Genomic DNA, 12,383 nt, shown 5'->3' with positions numbered 1-12,383 from the left:
CGCGCTGGGGTGTCTGCAGGCAGGGCGCTGTTCCCGGCTTTGCCTCCCGGCGGTCGTGGTGCTGACCGGTACGTCGGGGCAGGAACAGCCTTTTTGTTCTGCCTCTGCACAGTGCCTAGCGACACGTGGGCCCTGGGCTACGAGAGGTGCTTCTAGGGACTTCTGCAACACAGGCAATGATGTTTATTAAAATAGATTTGGGAAACGAAGGCTGAGGTAACCCAAGAATGCGTTTGAGAATCAGGATGTAGCATGAAAGGTAGAGCGCTTCCCTGTTGCTAACTTGCTTTCCCCTGGAGTCTGTTATGTAGATACGTTTTAAGCGGTTTGTACACTAGTATAGTACTTCCCTAATGCATGTATTCTAGGAAATAAAAATCACACAGGTTCCCAGAGTGAAACGAACAGTCCTTGCCTGTGTTTCTGAATTATTTTTTTTTTTCTTTAAACTCACAAAAAAAGGAGAACTTTCTGAGACATCAGTAAAGAAGTGGAGGAAAGGATGGTACGTGTCAGCTGTGACAGCTGGAAAATTTACATGACAAGTATCTAAAATAACTAATAATATAGATCTCATAAATCTTTGGGATGTATTTTTTGCAATTTTCTTTGCTGGCAGCAGCTGTCTTCAAATTACCATGGTTTCATGATATCCATCACTCGGCAGTGTGTCACCATGACCTTCTTTCTCCTCCTTCCTCCATCCCTCCATGGAGCTTGCTAAATCTCTCTTAAAAAAATTCTGCCCAAGTTACCAGTTCTGTCCAATGTTCCACTCTACTGCTCTCTGGTTTGGAGAGGACAGAAAAACAGGTCCTGGCATAGAAAATGTCAGCTTAACACTTCAGCATCTCTCTTTCTGCTTGTATTTTTGCATCCACATGGCAATGGCATTAAGACGGAGCATTTAGGCATGTGATAATCTTTCAGCTCAGGATAGGGACGAGGCAAATCCTAAGAACAGGAAACGTTTCTTATTGAAATAGTGCGTTTGTTGAGATCCTGAATTTATATACGTACAGATTTTTATATGTGTGCATTTAGAGTCAATGCGCGTAAGCAGCAGCAATCATAGCCGGAGAGCTTTCCAGGCAGAGATGACACAGTGACTATCATCTGTGCCTTGGAAATATAACACCAAGAAAAATTCAACAGAAGAACAGAGGAGATGCAGATACCCATTTTCAACATATGCATAGGAGATTTGAACCTGGAACTTGGGGCTTAATAACAGAGCAGGTTAAATGTTGCCTGGTATTAAGAGTTTCATTTGGGTTTGTTTCTCTTTTTGTACAAATCTAATGTTCAGGAGGTTACAGGTATAAATGCTGTGGAAAAAAGAAACAGGAGCAAAGATTTCTGATGTCCCACTGAGGCTGCATTTGCAATGCATTGATGTCACTTCTTTTTCTGGTTGCTCTCCAAGGCGGTGTGGTGACATCACCCTCTTGCTGCCACATTGCGCTAGGGCAATGTGATTTTCTAGGCATTTTCTTTTTGAGATTGCATCACTAATTCAAACTAGAATGTACTCCTTACTTTGCCATGCATTTGTATTGCTTCTCTTCCGTACCAGTTCTGTTTCTGCATATGTATTCCTTACCAGAGGGACACACACATTGGTTATGTTTCTGGTCAGGTTCTATATAGAGCAGCGCAAGTTCTGAGAGCAGATACTCGAGTGACTCAAGCAATGGCCAAAGAACCGTGTAAAATAGCGGATGGAGATTTTCATGGCAATGCTGTTACAGAGACTATTCTTACTGGGTAAATGTCATCCACCTCTGCACCAAAACACAATCCAGGTAGCTCACGGAGGGCCTTTGAACCACAAAAAATGTTAATATGCTTTAAAAGGGTCATGAATCTCTGTGATTTATGATCTTCGTAATTCATCCATTCATGAAAGTGACTCCTCCTTGATTTGGCAATGATTTAGTTTTGCTGCTTTACAAAATATTTTACTATTCACTGTTGTTAGGAGGGGAAAAAACAGAACAGTAAATACTTTTTGACAGTGTATTTTTCATGTTAAATCCCTCGTTTGCTTATCCCCCCGCCCCCCTACCAGTCTGGTGGTGCACAAGAAACACCGCATGTCTACGCAGGCTCTATCAGGCAAACCTGAGCTTCCCCTGTGCCCTGAGTTGACCAGGTGTGAACTAGGAAGATTTTTGACAGCTTGTTAGTCCGGGGCTTGTCGTGGTTTAACCCTAGCCAGCAACTAAGCCCCGCACAGCTGCTCCCTCACTGCCCCCCGTGGGATGGGGGAGAGAATCGGAAGGGTAAAAGTGAGAAAACTCGTGGGTTGAAATAAAGGCAGTTTAACAGGTAAAGCATAAAGCTGTGCGCGCAAGCAAGGCAGAACAAGGAATTCATTCACTACGTCCCACCAGCAGGCAGGTGTTCGGCCATCTCCAGGAAAACAGGGCTCCCTGTCCCGGCTGTGTCCCCTCCCAGCCTCTTGCTGGCGGGGTGGGATGAGAGGCGGAAAAGACCTTGATGCTGCGTAAGCACTGCCCAGCAATAACTAAAACATCCCTGAGTTATCATCAGCCCTGTTTCCAGCACAAATCCAAACCGTAGTCCCATATGAGCTACTGTGAAGAAAATGAACTCTATCCCAGCCAAAACCAGCACAGGGCTGCACTGTGCTACTAAGTTGCATGACTCCTCGCTCAGCTGGCTTGCCTTCAGCAAACCTGGAATGTGAGCAAAATGAGCTCAGATACCTCTGTTCAACCCAGTGCACAGAGATCTACAGCCACTGAGCATGGGAATTATATGGCATTTAGACTATCAAAGTCCAAAGTCACAGTCCTGGAAATTCCCCTCAACTGTCCCCTAGCTTGAGGAAGCAGCTCTATTCTGTATAACATCATCATTTTCTTTCAACCACGTGTGCTTATGACTCAGTCTGAGCAAGATCCAAAACATTTTCCTTTATCCAAACCACTGGAAGGCTGGATTTAACAGGTGTTTTAGAACATTGCTAACATGACCTACTACTGCCCCTTGTTCCTTCCTCCCTGCCTTACAAAAGCTTAGAGCATATCCAATTCTCTTGTTGGAAAGGTTGAAACCTGTATTTCCTACCTCCCGACAGACTTCTTGGACTGCAGGATGATCTGGGTGGACAGATTCCACCCTCCTTACTAATATTAAAAATATCTGAGGGTCTTTAACATTATGATTGCTGCTCTACTGCTTTCGTTTGTCATCACGATAAAGGAAGGGTTCCACCATCTATTTCAGGAATTATGATGTATTTCATAGTGGTCAGTTGACAGATAAAATCCAAAGCAGATTATAAATGGTATCAGGATTAGATTTCTATTTCTACAAGAACAAAGCTTTTAAACTGCAGTTTTAAATGTGTGACTTTTGATGTGGTTGTACAGAACACAGCATAGCAAGGCTTGGATCACTGCGGTTCTTTGCATCACCTTAAGGAAAAAATAAAGCCAGTATAGTATGATTTTTCTTGTCTGACACCCCTTGACAAGCATTAATACTATAGGATAAGTAATTTGTTTTATATGAAACTAGCAAATTCTAGTCTATTCACAGGTAAGTTCCAAAATGGCAGCTACTTTGAAAAATTAAGACCCTGCTTAGTTCAGTTTTAGGTCCCATCTGGACGGGGGTATGGAATTTGGGACTCATGGCAAAGATGCATTGCCCTCGGTCCAATGTCAAGTAAGAAAAGGAGCCCTTACTCCTTGCTCAATGTCCACTAAAAATAGGAAACTCTTTGTAAACACCCTTTATTGACAATTTTTTGCAAACACCTTAGTTCACAAGTACTGTGCAGAAGATTCAGCCTTTGTAAACCAAAATATATTTGCCACAAATTACAAAATTTGTGGATTAACACAAAGTGTCTGTCTGCACAGATCTGTAGCTGTTTTCCCCTGAAGCATAAGCAAAACAATTATTTTCGTATAAAAATTCACAGAAGCAGTAAAAATTATTTTTCGGTTCTGACTCTTACTATTGGTTTCAACACGAAGTGAAGACACTTGGATATTCTTCAATAGTACAGTCAGTCTTCATACTACATCTACTGTTTGGTCTCCGTTTCCATCTGAGTTTCTTGAGATTCTTCAGCTTCTGAAAGTTTTTCATCATCTAAAATTCAGTATTACTGTTAGTCAAACATGCTTGGTTATATTTACAGACTATATTGCAGAGCCGTGCCCCACAAATATTTTACACTGATTGCCTTAGATGTGTAGTTGAGCATCTCATTATGCAAAATGCTGTGTTCAAACAAACAAAAAATCCTTCAAAATTTTTAAGGCTGTTATCTGTAACAACTATTACAGGAAACATGGGGTAAATCCTATAGTAGCCATTCAAGCAAGCAGTACCGGATTGCTTCAAATTGCATGCCTTCTCTTTGCCTGTTAATGAACTGAAGCTGTGCCTTCCACTAAAGTGCTACTTCCTTCACAAAATTCTAGAAGCTGAAAGGTAATCTATACATTGATGTGAAAATGTATTTTAGAGGCTGATACTTAAGCAAGTGTTAGTAACACACAATAACAATAACCTTCTGCTAAAGTGCACCTAGGATTAACGCTTCATTGTGCTTAAGAAGATCTAGACAGCCTTAGAGAATGAAAGTCTGCTCTTATAGCCATCTATGTATGTTAATCAGGTCATGCTCAAAGGCTATACCAATTACTCCATGTTGGAAAGACACAGCAAAAATCCAACAAATATTATCTAAAACAATATTATCCATATTAGAGCATGAAAAGTAAGCACTGATTTGAAAATACTAAGTATTTGTGTGATGAAAGATGAGTATGACTAAATTCCTGAATTTAGCTCTTGTGTGTGACAGTTTTAGTCCCCGCTCTATTACAGGCTCACTGTCTGAGTAGGTAAGTCATTTAGCTTTCCTGTATACCCATTTCTTTTTAGTAAAGCCTCAAATGATACTGTGGTGGCAGTGACATGTTCAAAACTACTGAAACAGGAATTACAGATAAGTTTGGAAACTATGCACAAGAATACTTTTCTGTAAGAAATACTTTTTCTGTTTAAAAAAAAAATCCCTCAAATTGCTATTCTCCATCCCCACATTTTAAAGCAGCCTGTTGCCTACAGATTAATCTGCAGCTAGTCAGGAAATGACACGGTGGCTAGCTTGTAGAAGAAAAAAATTCTGAGCAGTCTCAGGCTCTGGACTACTACTGAGAAAAAAAACGCTGCCGATGCAAGAGGTCACCAACCTCAATTGCACATCGCTAGTCCACTGCTGGAAGCTGTGATTCCTTTTGATCTGCTGAAACCCAACCCAGTTATATATATGACCTAAGAACACCACTTACTTTCCAGGGTTTGCTGAAGCTCGTGGATGGTGCTCAGCAGAACATGAAACTGCTTTCTTCTCAACTCCAACTGGAACGATAAATACATATTTTAGGGAATGGAGAGCACATACAGCCACACAATCCATAGCAGGTTCTCCATTAATTATGTTCCTAATAATTATATTGCAATCTCTATGAAAAACCTACCTTATCTTCAACATTTTCTTTAATGTGAGAAAGATGTTGAAGCTCTTTTCCCAAAGCTTCTAGCTGCCTGAAAAGAAATTGTCAAAGCATTTTTAAAAAGTTCTGTAAAATTCTTGAAAAATAGATTTGACCTAAGTGGAGGAAAAAGAACCATTAAATAAACAGCATAGGTAAACAAAGCATAACAAATGAAATTAAGTTAGAGGTAAGGCCACTTCACATAAATGTTTAACTATTATGTCATAAACTTGTAGTTTCAGGACTTTTACAGAAAACAAGGCCTCCAAGCTGGAATACAAGTTGTACAGTAGGCATTTGGACTATAACAATTCAGTCCTGCCACTAACATGTTATTTACTTGACCATACAATGAAAGTTAAAGAAGTGGGTTACATTAAATACCTATGCCATTTTGATAGGCTTTGCTACTTCACAGATTTCTTTATGTTGACATGAGTAGATTAAATAAAAACAGAGTCAGCAGGGAGAACATATTTGATAAGCCTACACACCCAATATACAAACACAATTCCCAGACATAACAGTTGAGGAAACACTTAGTCAAGTACCTTATCTCTCACAATAGCCTGACCAGACAGAGTAGTGGGTAACATGTAGACTTTACAGTAAGTGTATGTAGAATAATCCACATTTTTGATGAAACTACCAAATATACCTTATGCCTCAGCACGCAGAATTTAACGTTGTGATCCATATAAATACTCATTTTCTTCTCAAATGCCAGTTTTTATTTTAAATTATTGCCTCTGGCATTAAGATACAAAGGAATCATGTAACACCTATAATCTTCATTATTATTCATATCCTTTTGAAATACATCATCTTTCAACACATCTTTGGGATCCTTCTGCAAGCATTTGATTGTTTTCTGTTCTCACTTGGACTCGCCATGGACGACCACAATCCTTTTTGAGGTAGGACAAAGAGTAACAGGTACCATAACGTACACTAGCTTTCAAATGAGGATGGAACATCAACTCTTACGCTCAAACCTCCAGTTTAGCTCTTCTACTTTTCCTCTAATGCCTACCATAATTCATTCTCTATGTAATGAGAACAATCTGTTTCTTTAAAGGTGAAGTGGATTAAGGCTGACCATCCCTGATTAATTAGCAGGCAGAGCCATATAGGGATGAGCAAACTAACAAACGTTTTTTTTCTGAAGCACTGACATCTGCTGCAGCTAGTCTGGGCAGGGCACCACAAAAAGGCCTCCAGTCCCAAGTAATTCATGATGGCTGGGAAAAAGGTCTGGTTTTGTGCTGAGGGTGTTGTCCTTTTTTTAAGCCAGTATGCTTGGTACCTTGAGGGGAATGCCTGAAAGAGGGTTGGGTGTGACATTATCCCTTCCTGTAATGGAAACAGGCTAAGAGCTTATAGGCTCATACAACGATCTCTTGAAGTATTTGGTTTCTAGTTTCTGCAAGCCTTCTCTTTGGCCAAATCTTGCTGTTTATAACTTGCTGTCAGGTATAAGCAGACTGTGAGAAGACATGCAATTTTTCTTCTAGTAACATCCAAGCTGCATCTGGAATTTTACTTCTTTTACTTTCCTCTCCAGAGAATCTTTGCCTAGCCTTCTCATTTTTGTATCTCCGTTTCTAAGACTCTGTGTCATTTCTTGGTCCTCTTAACAGCTCTTCTGATACTGCATCTAATTACACTGTGGGCACTGCCATTTAGTAGTTCAGCTCCTGTCACTTCCTGAATTGGCTCCTGTGCATTACTTCTGACTAAGCCAGTAACACCTTCTCTTCTTTTGTGCTGTATGACTAGTTGTTCCAAGAAACAGTCCCTTAAAAGTATAAGGAAAGTATTTTTCTGAACTTTGTCTGATTGTGCGATATGACCTGCAAAAGCTATAAATGTAACTCTTGCAATAAACCATGACATTTCTCCTCACAGGAGGTTTTCTCAAGTGTTTTTAGTGATTAAGAATTCCACGAAAAGCGTGACATTGTTAGTGAGGCTTCCTCCGTTCTGATTTAAGGGTGGTCCTTCTTGATTCATATTACGATCTTCTGTGTACTTTCCTCAAAGTGGAGAGAAAGGAAGCCTTATAATTAAAACACTGGGTAAAAACTTCATCTAGTTCCTGTATTTAAAGTCTATTCACTTGGAGAGGTCAGTAAAAGGTAAAATATCTATGACCCAAGCTTCCTTTAAAAATGTTCCATTCTGTTACTACGTCCTATTTCCTCATCTGTAAAATGGGGGAAATCACACTCTGCTGTAGTTCAAGTCTGCGTCTTTGACTACAGATACAAAGGACTAAGGACAAAAGGGCATATGCAGTAGCCATTCTTCCAGTGGATAAACACACTGGTACTTCTAACTGTAATATAGTCTTCTAAAGAAATGATAAAATTAAGGTTAAGAAAAGACAAAATGCCAAATTTACTAGCTGTAACTTACCGTCATTTTTACCTTTCCTCAAGAAACTTATGCTTGGACGTGTTAATCAAAATGAGAACAACCCCTCCAAACCTAAACAGCCTGGCATCCTCTAAGAAAAAAGTATTCTCATTTAGCTGTTCCCATTCTTAATCAATTCACTTATCTGAAAATCTTCACTTTTGATAATTCTTTATTATGAAGCCTCACTTGATACATGGCACGTGCTGACTAATGAAGTAAGAAGTAGTCAAGCCTCATGAGAATTGCCTGTAATAATCAAAGTTGTGGTAATGAAATCAAGGCACAGAAAAACAACATACAAGAAAGAAATGTGTGAAATATTCTCAGTGGCTTATAGCTATAAAAATCCTACTATTGGGGTAATAATGTAATTTTAAAAAATCTTCCTTTTGCTATAAAGGACCACGGAATGTGAAAAAACAGCCGCCTCCTGCAACTTCACTGAAGGTGGGCAATAGGATAGGTGCAAGCTGTGCTTAAATGAGAACAGTAACCCCACACTACATCTTTAATTGAGTTAAGAAGAACAAACTCATAGATCCAATGAGTCCTGGTATGTTTCTGTGGCTTGATAAAGTTAAAAAGATTATGTTCCCACAACTGTACAAAATGACCCAAAAGCACAGATACTGATCCAAGTCCAAGCAATACTGTAAGTTACATGTAAGATGAGTTGGACAACAGGTAGGTCTAACCTGCAGGGGTATATTATATATATATAAAATATATGTAATATATATTATATTGTGGCATACAACGTAGTTATAACTGGGCATGCAGGAACAACTACTGTAACGGAAACATAAAAAAAGCAAGAGCTTTCTCCTGCTTTCTCTCATTCCACCTTACTTGCTTGTATATTATGTATTTTGTGTGACTACTGAATCCCTTGCTGGCGCACTTTACAGCACTTCCCTACTGTCTCTCTTCCCTGAGCCATTTGTCCCCGGTATACTGCCATTAGATGTGCGTTTAAGTCTGAGTTCACTTATTCACCTTAACAATGAGAAAACTTCAAATACAAAATGATTGGCAATGCTTCTGAACCCATACAGATAGAGATTAATTAAAGCAAGCTGATAAGGGCACAATTTTAAAACCCAAGTTTTTCCCATGTCAAAAGGAGTTATATGAAAGTGAGGAAAGGTCAAACTGAAACCACGGAAATGTCAAATCTGGTGACTTCTAGCTTGCTGGCTTATTATAATTTAATGTAGTCTCATACTTACTTCAGTGTTTCATGTCTGTCTGGATGGTGTTGGATGACTTTGGCCAATGCATCATATTCTGAAAGAAATTTAAATAGTCTAAAGAATTCTGAAGGTATAGATTCAAGAACCAAAAATCAGGTCACATACAATGGTACAGATTCTTTCTGCTCCCTGAAAAACTGTTTTAACATTTTTCAAATTTGTACGTAACACCTTACATACATAAAAAAGTACCTGCAAATATCCATGTATGAGGATGTATATAATGCGCTAACATTTCAAAGTAGATGATTACATCAAAAGAGATTTTAAATAAACTTCAGATATGACTGTAGGCCATTATCCACTCCCTCAAACTTACCCAGTGCTAGTTATTCATAAAGGATGAGGCCAGAAAACACGACCTTTAGATAGCTCTGCATTGCTGCACGCTTGGGTCATTTGCGTAGGATGCGTAAGCATTGGTTTTAGATACAGTTCAATGTACATGTACAGAAAATGGTGCTGATGTTACACATAAATACTTAAGATTTTTAGAAAAAAATATAAAATTATGCATCAGAAACAACAGGATTTTTTTTTAAACAGTATTACACATTAAGAATATTATGGTTATATAGACAACTAACATTGCCATTTCCTGATAGGGAGATTGTACATATGTCAACTACCTCATTCACGTGGAAAAATCTGTGCTGCAGGCTGGACAGAACATATCAAAAAGTAAACAATTCTGACCTATGTTTGTGAAGACGTAAGAACTCTACATCCCTACTGGTTAAGGTTCTCTTAATTTCTGGTTTAGTCTAAAATTACCCACAAAACTGATCCAACAGTTGTATTTAAAACCTTTCATCTGTTATACTTTTAAACTTTTTCTTTTTGCGTTTCATTTATCCAGAACAAAGCAAATTTTTGCTTCTCCTCAAATGCTGATCTTTTGATAAGCATTGCAGGGAAACGCTTTAAGTTTCAATTGAAATTATCAGCATGAATTTTTAAGAGTAGGGAAAAAATACACCTCTCATAACAGGTATTCAGTAAGGACACATACAGAGTTATTGGGTGTGTAACTGGTGCCTCTGTCTCTGTGTATGCCAACACATTGCTTTCCCTTACGAGCTGAAGGAATACACTTGCATGCTCTTCAGTGCTGGGTGGAAGTCTATTCAACTCTTGTCTCGCTGTTAATAATGTGCTTTAGTTCTTCTCAAGTCACCTCAATTGTGATAGAACGCTTTTGGGGTTTTTCTCTGGCCTGAAAACATCTCTCCGAATTACTGTTTTAGGTTCTCCTGATGTTGTATGTCACTGAGAACTACGGGTTCAACCTTGCCTGCCGCATCCAGCAAAAAACTCAGTAGTGGGTATGGAACCCACCGGACTAAATACAGTATTCACGATGCCAGCATATTCCCTCGCGCTTTCAGAAATTTGGAATCTAATGTCCAGTAGAATGTATTTTAGAAGGTAACAATGAAACCGACCAGTCTAAATACAGATATTGCTCCTTACCTTGCCGATTTTTTCGAATCCTTTTTGCTTGCAGGATTTGTTTTTTGCATTCAGAAATCTTCTCATGTGCTGCACTTATACTATTTTCTTTTAAAAAAAAAAAAAGATAATACGGAGTTATACTGAAATCAAACAATACATGTAAACAAGCCATTCTGCTAAATTATAAAAATATGGTGGCCTGCTAGCTCCATCAGCTTCAAAACTACATACACTTAAAAAAGCTTTTAGTTGTGTATGCATTTTGTATACTGATAAAGATGCTTACAGCATACGTATGAGCACTATCTGTTAAGAAAAAAAGCCACCAAACCACTCATCATAGGTATATATTACGTTCACCAGAATGGGCTCAAGCTTGTTCATAAAAGAGAAACTGTCAAATAGAAAACAGTAATATTTTCTCATCTTTACCTATATCCTTATAGATTTTTTCATAATTCTCCATTTCTCTCAGGTTCATATCATACACCAGAAGAGTTTTTCCCATTGAAAATTCACACTGAGATAAAGTACTCAGCATTCGTTGGTACTGGCTGTAACTGAAAACAGACAAGAGCTTTATTCCCAAGCAGCATAAAAAGAGCCCCTTCCTTTACAAAACAAAGCCTCAGGTAGCACAAGGAAGAGGTAAATAACCATTATTAAAGAAATAAAGTATTTCAAAGATTCAATGTATAATGTTTTTGAAAGTGCAGTTAGAAACGCTGCACCCATTAATTCTACCATCATGTCCTTAAAGGTGCAAAGCGAGTATTAAAGCAACAGGCAGGTTGACCCAGGGCATATAAATTTCCCAGCTAAGGCCAGCTCTGTGACCATCAAGATTAGTGGTTTAATACTGCAGTGCTTCTCTGTACACACAATTGTTATATTGTGTCCTCCAGGAATTTATATCCAGTATTAGTAGGGACCCCACAGCAGAACATCACATTGTCGCTCAGCCCTTACTACTTTAGCCAGTTTTGTTTTGTTTTTTTTTTTAAAAAGAACTGCAGCAGCAGCAATACCAGCAGTACAAACACAGGCAGAACTGCCAACTAAAATATTCGAGTCATGATCCTGTAATAATAGCGGGACTCCTGGACGGATCACGCAGCGGCACGACAATCCTGAGGGCGTTCAGGCGGCGCTGGCAGATTTCATGATACAGCCAGCAGCCTTCAGTAATTTCTGACCCGTCTCTAGTCCTCATCTCCTACCACACCGTTTGTACTGGCAACACCACAGGGCCATACTGAAAAGCTGATGTATACATTTTAACTTGGATCTTTTCAAAACGGCTCAAGCCCGGTTTTGCACTGAAACGCGAGCTAATCAGTTCCAAGACTGAAAAAAAAAAAAAAAACCCAAACCCAAAACTGGAAAACAAATACCCTTCCTCTTGAGATCCGGAATTACGCCACTTAATGAAACTCTTCCCCAACAAATTGATCCGCCTGTCGTCACCGGCACCATCGCCATCGATCAGAAGTCGCTTGCGGATAACTTCATCTGAGGAAAAACTCCTGGTTAATGGCAGCGGCATCCCAGAGCCGAGCGCGGGTTTCACCCCAAGGCCTTCAGGGAACGATTCCCAGGGCGAAACCGGGAGGATCCTGTTAAACAGGGCCCCGGGCCGGAGCGCGGGGCTGAGGGACCCTGGGGCCCGGGGGAGAGGCCTGGGGGCGGGGGGCGCCCAAGGCCC

At 39.6% G+C, this 12,383-nt stretch overlaps 1 protein-coding gene across 1 annotated transcript; it reads right to left on the bottom strand.

Annotated features, from left to right (window-relative positions):
- Positions 1-3,637: 3,637 nt before the first annotated feature.
- On the bottom strand, positions 3,638-12,263 carry THOC7 (THO complex 7). The gene is made up of 7 exons (XM_009648365.2): positions 12,073-12,263; positions 11,111-11,238; positions 10,697-10,783; positions 9,200-9,257; positions 5,532-5,598; positions 5,343-5,412; positions 3,638-4,131 (listed from the first exon to the last, which is right to left on the bottom strand). The coding sequence occupies exons 1-7, from the start codon at positions 12,222-12,224 to the stop codon at positions 4,064-4,066; spliced, it is 630 nt and encodes a 209-aa protein (XP_009646660.2). The 5' UTR covers positions 12,225-12,263; the 3' UTR covers positions 3,638-4,063.
- Between the last annotated feature and the right edge of the window lie 120 nt (positions 12,264-12,383).

The sequence above is a fragment of the Egretta garzetta genome, unplaced genomic scaffold, assembly GCF_000687185.1.
Source record: "Egretta garzetta isolate BGI_Z169 unplaced genomic scaffold, ASM68718v1 scaffold91, whole genome shotgun sequence".
Taxonomy (NCBI): Eukaryota; Metazoa; Chordata; class Aves; order Pelecaniformes; family Ardeidae; genus Egretta; species Egretta garzetta.
Note: the sequence above shows the minus strand (reverse complement) of the source record. Positions and strands in the feature narration are given on the sequence as shown.

Coding starts and splice junctions, on each gene's coding strand:
- THOC7 (XM_009648365.2), bottom strand. CDS start 12,224: ATGCCGCTGCCATTAACCAGGAGTTTTTCCTCAGATGAAGTTATCCGC. Junction 5,413..5,531: donor AAGAAAATGTTGAAGATAAG/GTAGGTTTTTCA, acceptor TTATCGTTCCAG/TTGGAGTTGAGAAGAAAGCA. Junction 4,132..5,342: donor GCTTCAGCAAACCCTGGAAA/GTAAGTGGTGTT, acceptor ACTGAATTTTAG/ATGATGAAAAACTTTCAGAA.